Here is a 19337-nt window from a genome sequence, read left to right on the forward strand (position 1 = left end):
AAATAACATAGTAACATTCACATTACAATTTTCCAGCATCGTATACAATAATGACAGCATATCAGGAAATCCCCAACTTCCCCCCTGTCCCCCCTCCCCGCACGGCCCCCACTATATCTCTGCCCTTTGTTTCTAGTACCAATCCTGGCCAGAGCACATTTCTCTTATCACGTTTCCCCACCACCCCTTTTTGCTCCAGACTCTACCATCTCCAGTTCCTCAGACAACTCTCGCCCTTATTCTGTTTAGTTCAGGTGACAGCACCTCAGGACAGGCCATCCATCTGCTCCATTGTTTCTCAAATTTTTTTTCCGTGCCCCTTTTAGAAAATATCTTATGCTCCATCAGGATATTATAGTTCACCATTCCTACAATTTCCCTCATCCCTGGTGGCTCCTCATCCAGCCAGTGTTTAGCAATGCATTTCCTTGTTTGATATAATATCTTGGCAATTGCCAGGTTTGCCATTCTGTCACTCTCCAATTCTCCCACTACTCCCAACAACATAACTTTAGGGTCTGCCGCCAATTCCCGACCATACACCTGTTTTATCAGATCCAATACTTCCCCCCATAGGGTCCTCAGAGCCTCACATGACCAAAACATATGCAGTATATCCGCTTTCTCTTCCGTGCACCTAGGACATTTAGCATCCGCTCTAATACCCATCTGCTTTAACCCCTTCCCGCTCCTTGACGTACTATTACGTCATGGCAGCTGTATCGTTCGCGCTCCATGCCGTAATAGTACGTCTCAGGAGTAACGGCCGTTTCGGCCGTCCTCCCGACACATACAGGAGCTGTGACGCTGCTGTCTTGTTCAGCAGCTGTCACAGCTCCTACAGCGGGGACCGATCGCTGTGTCCCCGCTGATTAACCCCTTAAAAGCCGCGTTCTATAGAGATCGCGGCTTTTTAGGGGTTAAGCTGCCATCGCCGGCCTGCTACGCGACAGCGGCCGGCGATGGTGACTATGGCAACCGGACACCAAACAATGGCGTCCGGCTATGCCATAGACGGAAGCCTAGTGGGTCCTGACAACGTCAGGACCCACTATGCTTGCTGTCAGTGAGTAGCTGACAGTTCTAATACACTGCACTACGCATGTAGTGCAGTGTATTAGAATAGCGATCAGGGCCTCCTGCCCTCATGTCCCCTAGTGGGACAAAGTAATAAAGTAAAAAAAAAGTTAAAAAAAGATGTGTAAAAATAAGAAAATAAAAGTTTTAAAAGTAATAAAAGTAAAAGTCCCACTTTTTCCCTTATCAGTCATTTATTATTAATAAAAATATATAAACAAACAAATAAACTATACATAATTGGTATCGCCGCGTCCGTAACGGCCTGAACTACAAAATTATTTTGTTATTTATCCCGCACGGTGAACGCCGTAAAAAAAAATATTAATAAACCGTACCACAATCACAATTGTTTGGTCACTTCACCTCCCAAAAAATGGAATAAAAAGAGATCAAAAAGTCGCATGTACCTAAAAATGGTCCTGATCGAAACTACAGTTCGTTACGCAAAAAATAAGTCCTCGCACGGCTTTATTGATTGAAAAATAAAAAAGTTCTGGCTCTTAGAATAAGGTAACACAAAAAGTGAAGGATTGTTTACAAAACGTATTTTATTGTGCAAACGCCATAAGACATAAAAAAAAACTATAAACATCTGGTATCGCCGTAATCGTATCGCCCCGCAGAAGTGAATATATCATTTATAGCGCACGGTGAACGCTGTAAAAAAAAAAGTATACAAAAACAATAGTAGAATTGCTGTTTATTAGTCACCACGCCACCTAAAAATGGAATAAAAACTGATCAAAAAGCCGCATGCACCCCATGAAAACTACAATGGATTCCTCAAGGGGTCTAGTTTCCAAATTGGGGTCACTTTTGGGGGGTTTCCAATGTTTTGGCACCACAAGACCTCTTCAAACCGGACATGGTGCCTAATAAAAAAGAGGGCTCAAAATCCGCTAGGTGCTCCTTTGCTTCGGAGGCCGGTGCTTCAGTCCATTACCGCCCGAGGGCAACATGTGGGATATTTCTCTAAACTGCAGAATCTGGGCAATAAGTATTGAGTTGCGTTTCTCTGATAAATCCTTTTGTGTTATAAAAAAAATGGTATAAAAAGAGTAAATTTCACCTCTACTTTGCTCTAAATTTCTGTGAAACACCTAAAGGGTTCATAAACTTTCTACATGCTGTTGTGAATACTTTGAGGGGTCTAGTTTCTAAAATGGGGTGTTTGATAGGGGTTTCTAATATATGGGCCCCTCAAAGCAACTTCAGAAATGAACTGGAACCTAAAAAAATAAATAAATGAGGCAATACTTCGCTTCTTGCATTATACTGATAATGAGCAGTGCCCACCCCGAGATGACCCCAGTTTTGACCGTTTGTATAAACGGAGACCCCTATTAGACCGTTCCAGTGCCCGGTTTTCCCAAGCATACACCCCCGAGAAGTGTTTTTCTATTGATGAGTCCCTGGTACATTTTAAAGGGAGGGTTCAATTCCGCCAGTACCTGCCAGGTAAGAGGGCAAGGTATGGCGTGAAGATGTATAAGCTGCGAGAGTGCATCAGGGTATACCTACAGGTTTAGGATATATGAAGGAAAGGCCACCCCCAAACCAGACTGCATCCTGGACTACAATAGGTACATGGGAGGGATGGACTTGTCAAATCAAGTCCTGAAGCCCTACAGCGCCATGCGGTGTGGTATAAGAAGCTGGCCGGGCACATCATACAGATGGCTTTGTACAATTCGTATGTGCTACGTCGATGTGCAGGCCAGAGGGGAACTTTCCTGGAATTTCAAGATCTAATCTTTAGGGACCAGGAAGGGGGGGCACCCAGTACTTCTGGAAGCGAGGCCACACGCATCGTACCAGGGCAACACTTTCCAGGAGAAGTTCCCCAAACCGGTGGAAAGGGAAAGAGTCAAAAGAGGTGCAGAGTCTGCTATAAGAGGGGGATAAGGAAAGTCACAATATACCAATGTGACACGTGTCCCGAAAAACCAGGGCTCTGTATAAAAGATTGTTTTAAAATGTATCATACATCCCTTGATTTTTAATTTACCCTGATGCACTCCGCACAGCTTACCGCCCTCATCTTTCCCTTCTGAGCCCTGCCGTATGCCCAGGCAGCTGATAACAGCCACATGTAGGGTATTGTCGTACCCAGGAGAACCCACATTACAATTTAAGGGGTGTATATCTCCGGTGGCGCATGCTGGGCACACTATATTGGACACTGAAATGGCATATACATATATAAAATTGCAAATCTCACACTGCACCATCTGCTGCGCATTATCTTTTACACAGTACCTGTGGGGTCAAAATGCTCACTACACCTCTAGATGAATGTCTTAAGGGTGTAGTTTTTAAAATGGGGTCACTTCTCGGGGGTTTCAACTGTACTGGTACCTCAGGGGCTTCTGCATACATGACTTAGCACCAGAAAAGCTCCAGTAGGCCAAATGGTGGTCCTTTTCTTCTGAGCCCTCCCATGGGCCCAAACGGCAGTTTATCACCACAAATGGGGTATTGCCGCACTAAGGACAAATTGGGCAACAAAATGGGGTATGTTGTTCCTTGTGAAAATAAGAAATTTTGATCAAAAATGACATCTTATTGGAAAAAATATCATTTTTTTCATTTCACAGCCCAATTCAAATAGGTGCTGTGAAAAAACTGTGTGGTCAAAATGATAACAAAAACCATAAATGAATTCCTTGAGGGGTGTAGTTTCCAAAATGGGGTCACTTCTGGTGGGTTTCCATTGCTTTGATACCTCTGGGGCTCTGCAAATGCGACATGGCACCCGAAAACCAATCCAGCAAAATCTGGACTCCAACAAACACATAGCGCTCTTTTCCGTCTGAGCCCTCCCATGGGCCCAAACGGCAGTTTATCACCACAAATGGGGTATTGCCGCACTAAGGACAAATTGGGCAACAAAATGGGGTATGTTGTTCCCTGTGAAAATAAGAAAATTTGATCAAAAATGACATTTTATTGGAAAAAATATCATTTTTTTCATTTCACAGCCCAATTCAAATAGGTGCTGTGAAAAAACTGTGCGGTCAAAATGATAACAAAAACCATAAATGAATTCCTTGAGGGGTGTAATTTCCAAAATGGGGTCACTTCTGGTGGGTTTCCATTGTTTTGATACCTCAACGCCTCTTCAAACCTGGCATGCTGCCTAAAATATATTCTAATAAAAAAGAGGCCTCAAAATGCACTAGGTGCTTCTTTGCTTCTAGGGCTTGTGTTTTAGTCCACGAGCGCACTAGAGCCACATGTGGGACATTTCTAAAAACTGCAGAATCTGGACAATACATATTTAGTAGTGTTTCTCTGGTAAAACCTTCTCTGTTACTAAAAAAAAATTGAATAAAATTGAAATTCAGCAGAAAAAATGAAATTTGCAAATTTCATTTCCACATTGCTTTAATTCCTGTGAAATGCCTGAAGGGTTAAAAAACTTTCTATATGCTGTTTTGAATACTTTGAGGGGTCTAGTTTTTAAAATGGGGTGTTTTATGGGGGTTTCTAATACATAGGCCCCTCAAATCCACTTCAGAACTGAACTGGCACCTTCAAAAAAAGGCTTTTGAAATTTTCTTAAGAATATGAGAAATTGCTGTTTATGTTCTAAACCTTGTAACGTCCAAGAAAAATAAAATAATGTTCAAAAAACGATGCCAATCTAAAGTAGACATATGGGAAATGTGAACGAGTAACTATTTTGGGTGGTATAACCGTCTGTTTTTCAAGCAGATGCATTTAAATTCTGAAAAATGCTATTTTTTGTAAATTTTCTCTAAATTTTGCAATTTTTCACAAATAAAGACTGAATATATCGACCAAATTTTACCACGAACATGAAGCCCAAAGTGTCACGAGAAAACAATCTCAGAATCGCTTGGATAGGTTTAAGCATTCCGACGTTATTACCACATAAAGTGAAATATGTCAGATTTGAAAAATGGGCTCTGAGCCTTAAGGCCCAAACTAGGCTGCGTCCTTAAGGGGTTAATACCCACGGGGTTCGATACACTCCATGTATCAGGAAGAGTTGTGATCTCCTCTGCGCCAGACTGAGCGATAAGTGACATGTGGATGCTAATATCTCCTCCCACTCCTCCTCAGTCAATGGACCAACATCCCGTTCCCACTTCGCTTTTACCAGCATCATTGGGTTTCCCAGGTGTTTGGACAGCAAGCTCCTGTACGCCATTGAGATCAGGCCTTTGGTCGTGTCAGCCCTTCCCGCATACTCCAGGACCCCAAGAGCACAGACCGTCAGGTCCACTACCTGCGCCTGTAGGGCATGACGGATCTGCAAATATTGATAAAACATATTGTGCTCTAGTGAAAATAGGTCCTTCAACTGCTGAAATGATCTCAGCCCGTTATCATCATATAAGTGTTGTATTCGTCTAACCCCTGCCAACTCCCATTTTTGCATGCCCTCTAATTGGTATAATTCCCACAGGACCGGATTATGCCATAGGGGAGTATATTTGGTGCACATTCCCACTCCCAGGATCTGTTTGCATTGCCACCATACTTTATGTATCAGGAGTAACGTTGGTTTAGCACTCGCCAATCTCTTAAAGGTATGCGCTTCCAGACCCTCTAGTGGATTATGTCCTCCCCCCATGTATGACAATAAACGTGCACTGGCACCCCAAGTCTCTGTGTCCTCCCATCCCTTAAATTGTTGGCTCTGGGCAGCCAGGTAATATATCCAGGCATTTGGCAGCGCGACCCCCCCTTCATCTTTGGGCAATTGCAATTTCTCCAATTTAATCCTTGGAACCCCTTTTTTCCATACCAGATCCCGAAAGAGATTGTGCAATCGTCTGAACCATTGCTTAGGTATCCATACTGGGGAGTTATGAAGAATGTATAAAACTTGAGGCATAAGGATCATCTTGATTAGGTTAGTCCTCCCCAGAGCAGAGAGCGGGAGCCTGTTCCAGGCATCCACCTTTTGTTTCACCTTAAGCAGCAGTGGTGAGACATTCAAAGACATATAGTCTTGGACCCTAGCCGTCACCTTAACCCCTAAATACGTAAATTCAGAAACTATCGGAATCCGGATCCCCCCTCCAGTATCTACAATATTCACTGTATCAAGTGGCATCAAAGCAGACTTGGTCCAGTTAATATTTAATCCCGAGAACTCCCCAAACCTTGTGATCGTATCCATTACTACCTGCAGTGTATTCTCCGTGTCCGCCATATATATTAAAATGTCGTCTGCATATAATGAAATTTTTTCCTCCATTTCCCCATATTGCAAGCCTCTTATACGTTCCTCCTGTCTTATGAGGCACGCCAGTGGCTCCACCGCCAAGGCGAATAGTAATGGTGACAGTGGGCACCCCTGTCGTGTACCCCGGGCCAGTGAAAATTTCTCAGACATTGTACCATTCACCCGTATGCGGGCTGTAGGGGCCACATACAGCAACTGTACCCACTTTACGAAGTTAGGGCCGAATCCCATCTTTTCTATTACCCGCCATAAATACCCCCATTCTACGCAGTCGAACGCTTTTGCAGCATCTAACGTTAGCACCGCCCTTCCTCCTTGCTCATCCGGTGCCGCCTGAAGATTTAAAAACAGCCGCCTGAGGTTGACCGCCGTCGATTTGGAGGGCATGAACCCCGATTGGTCTTCATGCACAACATGCTGTACCACCCTGTTCAGCCTCAGTGCCAATATCTTTGCCAAGATCTTGACATCCGATGTCAACAAGGATATTGGTCTATAGGACTCCGGTAATTGGCTGTCTTTCCCCTCTTTTGGGAGAACCACTATCGTAGCCTCATATAGGGAGTCTGGTAATTTACCTCTGTCAAAACTATCCTGCAAAGTACTCAAATATTCTGGCGCTAGTTCCGTCCCATATTCCTTATAGATTTCCCCCGGTAACCCATCTGGACCCGGAGCTTTCTCATTTGCCATATCTCTTATCGCCTGTTCCAACTCCTCTAGTGAAATAGGGGTCTCCAAACTTTCACGGTCCTCCCGGCCCAAGGTAGGCAAATTTATGTTTCCCAGGTACTCTCCAATTGCTGTGTGTTGTAATGCACCTTGGATGTATATAGGTCAGTATAAAACCGCTGGAATATTTGCAGGATTTGCCCCGTGTCTGTCTCCACCCTCCCCCCTCCCCCCTAAGGCCATGAATGAAATTATTGCCCACATGCGGTTTTGCCATCCTAGCGAGTAATCTCCCCGCCATTTCCCCTTCTTCATAATATTGCTGTTTAAGGAATAGTCGTTTATTATCCGCCATTGTTAGTTGGTGATTTTTTAACAGCGTCTGTGCCTCCACCCAATGTCTAAGTGTCTCCTCGGATCCCTCTTCTACATGTCTCCCTTCTGTTTCTGTCACCCGCTCCTCTAAACTTTCTCCCAACTGCCTGGATTTAGTTTTAATTTGTTTAATATTTTGAATGAATACTCCTCTCAGCCAGGCTTTCATGGCATCCCATAACACTCCCCGCGGCACCGACTCAGTATTAAAATTAAAATATTCTTTTATCAGGTTCCGTATTTCCTCGCCGTCCATCAATCTTAACCAAAACGCATTCAGCTTCCAATTCCCGGGGTTCCTGGTATGCCTTACACCCACTTCCAGCGTCACCGCCATCGGAGAGTGGTCTGACAACGCCCTCTGTAGGTATTCTATTTACGCTATGTACGGCACTGCTGAAGCTGAGCATGTGGATGATGCACACGAGTACTGCCTCACCCCTGGATGTTTATCTCTCCAAATATCCCGCAGACCCAATTCCTCCATTAATCTTCCAAAGGCGGTCAGATCTCTTCTTTGCCCTCCTCCTCCTCTATGAAACCTGTCCAACCCTTCAGACATCACTGCATTAAAATCCCCCATCACAATTAGCGGTACCTCAGGCCACCTGGAGAGTTTCTCCGTAACTCGTTTCAGTACAGTGCTAGAATATGGCGGAGGGATATACAGCACTACCAGAATACACTCCCAGTGATATATAGTACAATGCACTCCCACATACCTCCCCTCCTCATCAGAAAAGGATGAATGACAGACAAAGGGGAGACTCCTGTGTATCAGCAAACTCACCCCCCTGGAATAAGTCGTATGAAAAGAGTGAAACCCATGTTCGATCCACACTCTCTGCAATAAGGATACAGACTCTCTAGTCAGATGCGTTTCTTGCAGCCCCACTATCAGGGCATTTTGTTGTTTAACCCAGTTAAAGATTGCCTGCCGTTTCCTAGCTTCCCGTATTCCCCGGACATTCCAGGATAGACACTTAACCGATCCCATCAGGCGTCATATTTTTAAGAAATCTGTTACTCCTCCAGCCTGCTCCAGTCAAGATATTAGGCCGTGCGTTCCCTCCCTCCTCCCCTCCCCCCCCAACAAAACCTCCCCTCCGAAAAGGGTCAGAGCGACATGTACTGTCTCTCCTATCCAGCAGAAACGCACCATAGTGCGAACTTTTAACATGCCCTACTGGCATCTTCTCTTTGAACCGTTTAACTTTCTCACCACTTCCAGTGAGCGCTGGCTCCCACTGCTATTCGCATGTATTAAACAATCCCACACAATCAGCAGAGTTTACCGATACATTAGGTACCCAGTAACATTCCCTCAATAACATTGCCGTCAGGTGCGGCCATTTTTGTTAAAAGGATACCACCCTGCGGTGTTTCAGACAAGGGTGTTCACACACTTCGGAGAACTGCATAATAACATATAATATGCTACAGTCCCATAAACGCCAACATGGCTCCAGACTTCACCGCCCAGGCGGGCTTTCACGCATCTTCTTCTCCAGCCGGTCTCCGCAACCGTGCCTCATTGCTGTCCAGCCATCTTGCAGCCTCTCTGGGGTTCTCAAAGAATGAAGCAGTCCCAAAAGCAACCACCCGCAATTTGGCCGGATACATCATGGAATATGGTATGGACAAGTTCCTCAGACGTTTCTTTACATCCCAATATTGCAGCCGCTTCTTCTGCACCTCCGCGGAGAAATCCGGATAAAAGGATATTTTGGCGCCATTGATGGAGATATCCTGCCGTTCCCTTGCCTTCCTCAGGATCTTATCTCTGTCCTTGTAGTGCAACAGCTTCACTAAGACCGGCCTCGGGGGCCTCCCCGGTGGTCCCGGTCTGGTAGGCACTCTGTGCGCTCTTTCAACAGCATATAAAGGAGACAATTCATCCCGGCCAAACTGCTCCAGCAGCCATTTTTCAAAGAACTCATCCGAGTTATTGCCCTCCGTTTTTTCCGGCACTCCAACCAAACGCACGTTGTTTCTGCGTAGCCGATTCTCTAAATCATCCGCCTTAGCCTGCAGGGCCACCACCGCCAAGGACTGAGACTGCACATCCCGCCTGAGCTCCGGCAGAACATCCTCCACTTCAGACACTCTCCCCTCAATAACTGTGGTTCTTTCTGCCACTTTCTGTAAGTCATTACGTAACAGCAGTATATCTTCCTTCAGGCTTCCCACCTGCCCGGTCAGCACAGATAAAATTGAGGAGTTCTGCTTTACCGCAGCGAATATATCCGCAAGGGAAGGCTCCTTCACCTGGTCTCTCCTGCTATGCGTTCTGCCGCCATCTTCCTCCACATGCCTGTCCCGCCGCTGACTCCCCAGCTCTTCCTCCTCCTCACTCACCGTGTCCTCTCCCAGCACGGAGTATCTGGAACCGGAGGCCAAGGTGTCTGCCTTCCCACTGCCATCCACCGGCGTCTTGCCTGCTGCAGATCCGCTCGCACGAGGGGTTCTTGCAAATCTCTCCAACCTGTCTGCCGCCTCAGACCGCATGTGCCTGCTCCTGCATTCAGTCTCCTCGGCGCCATCTTGCCTCCTCGGCCCTGGACTCGCCGGCGGCGTTTTTTGCTTCTTAGAACGGGTCATTGTACCTGTATTAAGCGGTACCGAATCCTCCAGCCTCCCAATCGGTGAATATTACCGGGTAATTCAGGGAAAATCTGTACTTTCAGGATGAATACAGCAGGAGCTCCAGCCACACACGTCCTCTTACATCTGCTGCTAGGCCACGCCCCCAGCATCAATATTTTTAGGCAGATTTTGAAATACAAGGATCTTTTTTTAGGCATTTTTCTTAGGGCTTCTTTTTAAATTAAGCAAAAGCAGAAACCGCATCAAGAAACGATCCATTCGAACAGCAAAGTTTTTTCTGACTCCCATTGATTTCTGTGGAGGTTCAGAGGCGGAAACCGCTCCAAAATAGCGAACAAGTTTTTTTTTCTGCGAATAGATGAAAAAACTACCCGGGAAAAAAAAACCTCCTCTACCCCCATTGAAATTAATAGAAATTAAGGGCATTATATTGTCACGGACTCTGACATGGTTTCCATGTCAAAATCAGCGCAAAAAAAAGGATTGTGTGATCTGGGCCTTAGGATGCACCAAGATCAGTAAGCCAGCCAAAGTGCCTCGTGCAATTCCCCTAACTTGAATGTTTGGGGGAAAAGGGCGCTCAGTGGGTGTATTAGCTTCACAAGCTGATTGGTATTAAGACATCGAATACATGTTCCAATTCAAACAGATATGTCTTGACATTGTACAAGCAACAGCAGATTTAAGATGTCGTGTGAGCCCTCCAAAATATTACATCTTAATGGGGTTTTCCCATATTCCTCATTTATCACCTATCCACAGGATAGGTGATAAATGTCTGATCTGTGGGGGTCCGACCGCTAAATGATAATTATGGGAAAACCCTTCTAATAAATCCAGATTAGGCTTTAGGGCCGGTTAAATGTGACTATATTATGGTCCTCTAAAGAGTTTTCCCATGGCTTCTCAGCTACCCAAGGGCCTGTTATCCAAAATTTATATATTATAGCTCTCTAATGATGACTCAGTTGCACCAACCTTTATAGGCTGAGACCTCCGGAATCTTAGCTAACTCGCATGGGTTCTCGAGATGCATTAGAATCCAAGAGAATTCTTATAAGACCTGGACAAGGTGGTATAAAACCCCATGTCAGCTGAAATTAATGGGTTACTCTCCAGATGATACCTGTTGGAGGTGTAATTCTGAGCGAGGATACGATGTCCCATATTTGGTGGAACTGTACGGTTATCAAACCATTCTGGAGAGAGGTTTCACATCATGTAAATTTAATTTGTTCTAAGTCTCTCTCTCTCCTGAGCTTATCCTGCTTTGGCTCCCAACGGCCGGAGTTGATCCCCTCTAAGAATAATCCCCCCACGGTTTTGATAATGGCTGCTAAGCTTCTCATCCCTCTGAAGTGGAGATCAGTGACTCCTCCATCTTTAGAACAATGGTTTGAGAAAATTCCCCAAATTGCTCGGTTGGTGGAACTCTAGTTGGGAGTGCGGTACTGAGACCAAATTTTTGAAATTATGGAAACCATGGCGAGATTTCAATGATACAAGACATGCCACTGCAGGTAGCACTATATCCGCATGAACCAAGCGGTTTCTTTAATGGTGGGCCCCCTCATTTGCGGTTTAGCTGGTCTCTTTGTTGTAAGATCTCATTGGTTGGACTTGGTTGTTCACCTGAATGCCACACTATATTCCTGACATGTGGCCTGTGGCCATCATGTGTGCAATACAGTATGATTTGTGGATGGTCGATATATTCACACACTCTGTACTAGTTTTATTTGATGTTATAACCCCCCCTCGTCCCCTCTATTTTGTATTATTTTATTATTTCTGTACTGCTTATGACTGAAGGCCTGCGTGCCTATAGTACATTTATACTTGTTTGAATGCTTTGACATTCAATAAAAACAAAATTTGAGAAAAAAAAGGAGTTTTAACATAATTGATATTTAATCACCTCTCCACAGGTGATAAATATCTGATCGTGGGGGTCCGATCTCTGGGACCCCTACCTATCACGAGAATTACGTGTCTTATGTAAAAGGAGTGGGACTGCGTCTGCTCGGCCACCATATCATTCACATTCTACGAGGCTGCTGGAGGGACGGCCAGGTATGCCCGTTTTCAGGATCGGTGAGGGTTCCCAGCGGTTGAACCCCTGCATCAATCAGATATGTATCACCTATCCCTTGGATAGGTGATATATCAATTATGGGAAAACTCTTAAGAGTCAGGGTTAAAAGCAGTCAACCACAAAACTGTCTTTTTAAAATTTACTTTCCATTGCTTATACAGCGCCAACATATTCCGCAGAGTTTTACACAAATTGTCACCAGTCCCGGTCTCCAACCACATAGGGCGGTTATATTGTGAACCCTATCTCAGACACACAGACATTAGGGCCAATTTCATAAATCAATGAAACTCTTTGGAGTGTGGGAGGAAACTCACACAAACACAATGAGAACATGCCAACTCCACGCAGATGTGACCCTTGGTCGGATTCAAACCCAGGAACCCAGTGTTACAAAGAAATACTGCTAATCCACTGTGCTGTCCACTGATAAATCAAGAATTGAATATTAGTTGGCAAGAAATACACAATGTTAAATCAAACTTCCCCAAGTTTACGAGCATATTTTTGCCAAAACTAAAAAGTGTTACATAGTCACAATCCAGACTGTTCGGGTTCTGTGGAGGGGCTGGTTTCACTTATAAGACATGAAAAAGGTTTTCAAGACACTGACCCTTGTTCTTCTGATACATCTTCAGAAATCTTCTTTAACTCTATAGGTCCGTGAAGTTCTTCCTCCTTCAATCTCTCCTTTCCAAACTCTGAGGGGTAAATCTGTGAGAGTCGTATGGGACAGTAAATAAGAGAAAAAAAAAAAACTTGTAAAGGTTTCAGATTATTAACCCCTTCCCCCTACTTGCATTCTGGGCCCTAATGACCAAGCAATTTTTATAGTTTTTCCATCGTCACATTCGAAGAGCTATAACTTTTTTAATTTTGCGTCGACATAGCTGCATACGGTCTTGTTTTTTACGGGAAAAGTTGTATTTTTTAATAGCACCATTTTGGAGTAGATGCGACTTTTTGATCACTTTTTTTTAAGTCAGGATTCACAGAAAACAGCAATTTTTCCATTGTTTTCTACGGAGTTCACCGTGCGGGTTAAATTACAGCTTTATAGTCGGGGTCGTTACGGACGCGGTGATACCAAATATGTGTAACTTTTTTGCTTTCTTTTAATAGTATAGCATTTTATAAGGGGAAAAAGTGGGTTTTTAATTTTTTTTTATTGACTTTATTAAACTTTTTTACTAGTCCCACTAGGGGACTTTAATATGCGATCATCTGATCGCATTTATAATACATTGCAATACTTTTATATTGCAGTGTATTACTGCCTGTCCGTTTAAAACGGACAGGCATCTGCTAGGCCATGCCTCTGGCATGATCTAGCAGGCATTCACTACAGGCAGACCTGGGGGCCTTTATTAGACCCCCGGCTGCAATCGGAGACACAGGCACTCGGCGATCTTATCGCCGGGTGGCGGTGGAATGAGAGGGAGCTCCCTCCCTCTCTCCAAAACCACTCAGAAGCGGCGCTCGCTACTATTGAGCGCCACATCTGAGAGGTTAAACAGGTGAGATCGATACTAATTTCGATCTTACCTGTTCGAGCAGGGACGCCTCTGGTAGCTGAGAGCTGGGAGATTTAACGGCTCCCTGCTCTGTTTATTTATTCTGATACAGTGCTGTGAAAAGTCTATTGCATCAGAATAAAGCCCACTAATGACCGCCGTGAAAAGGCGCATCGGCGGTCATTAAGGGGATAATGTTATTGTTTGTATAATTAACAGTTATACAATTTTCTAATATTCTTTCTGTATTAATTCCTCACGGTTTTCAGGATATCTACTTGTTGTTATTCAGTAGGAACATTCATTTTTTTACTTCCAGTGGATAAAATTCTGTCCATGGTCATGTGATGGACACACAGGTGCACAGCTCGTTACAGTATGTGTATCAGAGCTATGTCTTCTATTGATAACAACACCTGTGTGTCCATCACAAGACCATGTAATGATCCCAGCACCTGTGTGTCCATTATAATGACCATGGACAAGTAAACAATGCAGGTTCCTACTGAATAACAACAAGCAGAGATCTTGAAAACCGTGAGGAATTTATTACATAAACTTTAAGTATCAGATTCATTTAAATTAATTTGTAAACAGGTCAATAGATTTTCCACCACTGAAATGATGAAGCAAGCCCACATCTATATCCACTGAAAATGTCTTAGAATTGAGTAGGACATTTGTTTTTCATGTTACTACCATAAAATACTCTAAAATTGGAGAGAGGGGGAGTAATATAATACTCGGAAACCCTGCACTACACTGTAGGTCAAGTACTATCTGCAGCAGCTCCATAGCACGAGGACCCTAATAAACAGCAACCCACATCTCAGCTTCCAGGATCCTTGTGCATGGGACATGGTGGGAAAGAAATATTGGGTTTAACTATGATCATGCTCACATTTTCAGGTATAAGGTTAGCATGGCTTTTAGATGTGATTTGAAGCAATGGATTCACTCACACTCCTTCAATGAAACCTGAAATGTTTCTTAGATAGTGACTTACCTTTACAGAAAAAACAATCCCACCTTTAGGTTTAAAGGAGTTAAACAGTGCAAGCAGGTCTTTAGCTGTCAGTCTATCCCAGTCCATGTTACAAACAGCCAATCGTTTGGTTATCTGAAAAGGAAGATTTTTGACAATGTGGTAATTTTTTGTGCTCTTATGCATCTACATCACTTTAAAGAAGACCTATCACTCGGAAAGACCGCCTATTTTTAATGGATAAAAATGTAGCTATTCGTCATGAGATCTCATGGTTGTGACTAAAGAAGGTAAATATGAATTATTGCATGATAATTAAAATTTACCAGCGCTCGTGTCAAAGCCGCAAGATTTTGCTGCTACGCTCTATGCCGTAGGGGTTTGTGGGAATGTGATGTTCTTGGTGCCAAGTATGATGGAGGCCGTCAAAGAGGATGCACGCGCCTAAATGATGATCGCCTTTTTGCATAACAGGCGCATACCTTAAAAACACAATTTTTAAGGTATGCCAGGTCCTCTTTAAAGCATTGGTAAACTTACATGGATAAATTAGTGCATCTCCTTAAAGGCTATGCACACCTTTGAAAACGTTTTTTTGTTTTAATAAAAATGTGTATCAGTGTGATTGGTGCAACTTTCTAATTACATTTTATTAAAAATTATTTTTACTTTTTGAGATACAGCTACTTTGTATCCTGTATACAGAGCAGCTGTATCTCACGCTAGGACCTGAATCCGTTAGGTCATCAGCACTGACGGGTTCAGTGTCAGCGGGTCCTGCATGTCTCTTAAACGCAGGATTGAGCAGTTACCGATCACATCAAAGTTCAAAATTTAGATGTGATCGATAACAGGTGGATCTTGCGTGTCAGATACACGAGCACCCGCTCCAGCCGGCCCGGGACAATCGTGCAGGACTGCGAGTAGGTCGCCGTGAAAAAGCGTATCGGCCGTCATTAAGGGGTTAATAGCAATTCTGTATTATACGATTATAATACGCGGTTTCAGTAAATCCCATAGAACTGAATGGTAGTTACGAAAACATTCTATAGGCTGCTTCCGTAACTGCACTACTATAGGAGTTACGGAAACCCCGTAGCTCAATTCTAACCTTTCCCTCAATTGTTCTATCCCTGCTCTATTGCCGGGTTCGTCCCGATAAACGTTTCGCTGACATCAGTCAGCTCCTTATGGGGGCGGGAGCGTTCCGTTTCTAACGCTTATTATAGGAAAAGTGTGATTGACGTTTCTATAAGCCAATCAGCGGCCTACATATTTAAAACTATTTTTAAAAAGTATATCCAGGACCAGCAACACAATGGATAATAATATCTAAGTGCAAAGTATGCCACCAGTGGGAACTGTAGAGAAGAAGTAAATTCTGTACCCCTATTTACATAAGTGTAATTTGATACCAAAATTTTGAACTTACTTTGATCATTCCAACTTTCGTATTTTTTATTATTTTCTAGTCATTAACTTGATTTATATTTTATCATTTGTATTATTTTCTATTATTCATTTTTATTCTTAATTTTATTTTAGATTTTTCTTTAACTTCCACATTTTTACTTGGTATATTATTATATATAGTTTTTGCAAGATGTATCATCTCATGTGGTTAACTTAAACTTCGTTATACAGAATATTCATATGGACCCATCTGTACATGTTGTTCGAGATTGACGTTATGTCATCAAACTTTTGCATGGTTATTGCCTGTAGCAACGTGTAAGATGTTTGCCTTGAATTCTTAAAGTAGCACTAATCTTTGAAATGTAGGATAAAAGTAAAAACAAAAACCTGCCCATCACGTATTTGAGACTGCAGGATTTTCTGCAGGCTCCTGAAACAGTCTAGTAAAAATCCTGCAAAGAACAAAGGGGTTAATTTCCTCCTGATCCCTTCCATTTTTGGTCACAGACAGTGGAGAGGCAGGGCTTGGCAAAGGGAGGAGTCTTGGGCCGGGTTCCCACGTAGTGTTAATGCTGCAGATTTTCCGCAACCGCATTCCGTGTGGAAATACGTCAGCATTTACAGTAGCGGCAAAGTGAATGAGATTTAGAAAATCTCATGCCCACGCGGTGAAGAAAAAAAACACAGCGAAAACGTTCATAAATTGACCTGCGGTGCAGATTTTAAATCCGCAGCATGTCAATTTATGTTGCGTTGCAGTTGCTTTTCTGTTGCAGTGTTTTTTCCATTGAATTCAATAGGGATGTAAAACCTGCATAAACAGCTGGGTGTTGCGGCTTCTCCTCCGCAAAAAAACGCAACTTAGAAAATAAAGCTTAAAATTACAATCCGGGCATTGTCATAACGAAGGCTACTTTTACCAGGCCTGTCTCCAGGGATGACGTTTTATATGATGGAACTCGTGCAGCCAATCACAAGCTGTAGTGGTCACATGGGCTGCAGCGTCATCCTGGAAGGCAGGGCTGCACGTCAACTGTGGGACGCGTCGCCATGACTACGGCCGGGTTAAGTATGAACTTTTTTTTTTCCTAGCGCTGCTTTCCGCAGTGGAATTTTCACCCAAAAAACTGCACAACAATGTGGTGCGTTTTTTTGGACGGAATGTGCTGCGTGTTGTAAGTCGTATACACTACGTATCCGACCTGTGGGAACCCAGCCTCATGGTACCTGGTCTAATACAGACAGAGCAGTGGGGGAGAGGTCCTTCGACAGACTATTGTTTTAAGCGTCATGCACACGACCATGCCCGTAACTACGGGCACGCCGGCCGCGGACATTCGACAGTTTTTACGAACCGTGCTCCCATTATAAAGTATAGGAGCACGGTCCGTAAAATAAAAAAATAGGACATATCCTATTTTTTTCGGAAGGTTTCTATGGCGCGGACACCCTCCCGTAGACATACAGAAAAGGTGTCTGTCAGCCATAGAAATAAATGGGCCTGTAATTACGGGCGATTTTACGGTCATGTGCACGTGGCCTTACAGCTAGTGAAAGGATTGTGAGAAGGTGGTTGGAAAATGGCTGATATCTTAGGAAATAGGTAGAATTTTTTTGCCATTTTGATGGCAATATCAGGGCTCTAGTTGTCGATTATGTAAAAGGTTATCATAGAAGAATACAATTAAATTGCATGTCAATTCTATCTACATGCTTTCCCCCCTTAAAGAGGTATTCATATATTAGACATTTATGGCATAGCCACATAGATATGATGGTGTGGGTCCCAGAGCTGGGACACGCACCTATATTGAGAACAAGGATCCACCAACTGCATCTCCCCCTGATAAGGCAGCCACTGCCTGCTGCATCCAGGCAGAGACACAGTGGCAAGTTAGCCAGGAATACAGAAACAGTGTAGCTCAGCAATTTCTGTAATCCTGGCCACTTTTCCACGGAGTCTCCGCTTGGGTGTAGCAGTCACCCCACCAAGTAGGGAGGGACCCCCATCTATCAGACAGTTAAGGCCTGTGGAGATGCATATGTGTGATATTACCTTTGATAATTTGATTACCTTTAAGTCAAAACATGTAAAACATTGGGTAAAATACAAATTTTCATAAATGACCAAAGTTTATAGGCCACTTTTCGTCTAAACTCCGCGTCAGAAGTCACACAAATCTTAATAAATTATTCGTATCTCGGGCTGCCCGTGTGCCAGAAAGTCAAATCTACAACAGCCGCAAGCTGCCGTATATTTCTGCTATAACTTACGCTCCTTTTTTGCATGAATCACCGTAAATTTTTGCACAAAAAAAAGTGTGCGCCTAAATTCGCAACTTTTTTTTATGCAGCAATGCTGGCGTACAGATTTTAATAAGTTCCCCCACAGAGTTTTGACTTTTACCTCATCGCCACGAGGCGCATCTTTGTCCATTTCTCTCCAAGAATGCTCAATTTCAATTTCTTTTGCTGGTAAATGAGCTTCAAACTCATCCCCATCATCTTCATCTTCAGAACTTGTTTCAATGTTTCCTTTTCCTCGGGCCAGATCTGGACCACTGTCACTATCCTCCTCTGCTCCAGAACTAGCACCTTCATCTTCCTCAGTTTCAGCTGACTCCTCTCCTTCAGAATCATCATCTTCACTTTCTTCATCTTCCTCTAGTTCCAGACCGCTTATATCTTCATCAGAATGGATCTCATCATTGCTGTACTGGTCACTCTCATCTTCAAGGCCTGCAAGTTTATAATAAAACAGATGTAAAGAAGACAATTCTGGAACACATAAATAACGCAACACAATTAACCACTGAACAATCCATGCCAAGCCATCCTATGGGATCCAATAAGGCAGTTAACCAGTTATTGTATAGAGAGGTTATATTGCGGAACTATACAAGTCTTTGTTGGCGAGTAGAAACCACAACCTGTGATTTTAGTCCAGTATTACAGAGGAGGGTGACGTCTAGTGAATGTCCATGGAGGTAGTTGCAAGACTTCTTTATATTTACTTCTTTAAAGGGAAGGTATCACAATATTTCTTTTTTTTATATATAATATTGCTTTTAGTATGGTATTAAAATAAATTTTATTTGTGTTCTAGTGTTGTACTTTTTTCTTACTTTTACTTCTGTATGGGGGCTGCCATTTTTTTTTCATCCCTGTATGTGTCGATTAACAACACATACAGAGATGGAATACGGCACATACATCCCCATAGAGAATGCGAACGTGAGCCGTTTCATTCACTATAGCGTACTCCGTCTGTGTGGGAACGGCGCATGCGCCGTTCCCACATAGACCACAATGAAGGTCTTTGGTAGAGCGACATCCGGCGCCATTTTCATGTGGACCGGAAGCCGCGGCCGG

General features: G+C 43.5%; 1 protein-coding gene across 2 annotated transcripts in view; it reads right to left on the bottom strand.

The window, feature by feature from the left end:
- The window catches only part of ESF1 (ESF1 nucleolar pre-rRNA processing protein), a 54858-nt gene that overhangs the window by 30575 nt on the left and 4946 nt on the right, over window positions 1-19337 (bottom strand). For both annotated transcript variants that reach the window (XM_075863088.1, XM_075863089.1), the window contains exons 3-5: window positions 18373-18704; window positions 14571-14684; window positions 12664-12764 (exon numbers count right to left, since the gene is read on the bottom strand). In XM_075863088.1, the coding sequence (XP_075719203.1) occupies window positions 12664-12764; window positions 14571-14684; window positions 18373-18704 (547 nt within the window). The remainder of the gene's footprint in view (window positions 1-12663; window positions 12765-14570; window positions 14685-18372; window positions 18705-19337) is intronic.

This window comes from Rhinoderma darwinii, chromosome 4 (genome assembly GCF_050947455.1).
Source record: "Rhinoderma darwinii isolate aRhiDar2 chromosome 4, aRhiDar2.hap1, whole genome shotgun sequence".
Taxonomy (NCBI): domain Eukaryota; kingdom Metazoa; phylum Chordata; class Amphibia; order Anura; family Rhinodermatidae; genus Rhinoderma; species Rhinoderma darwinii.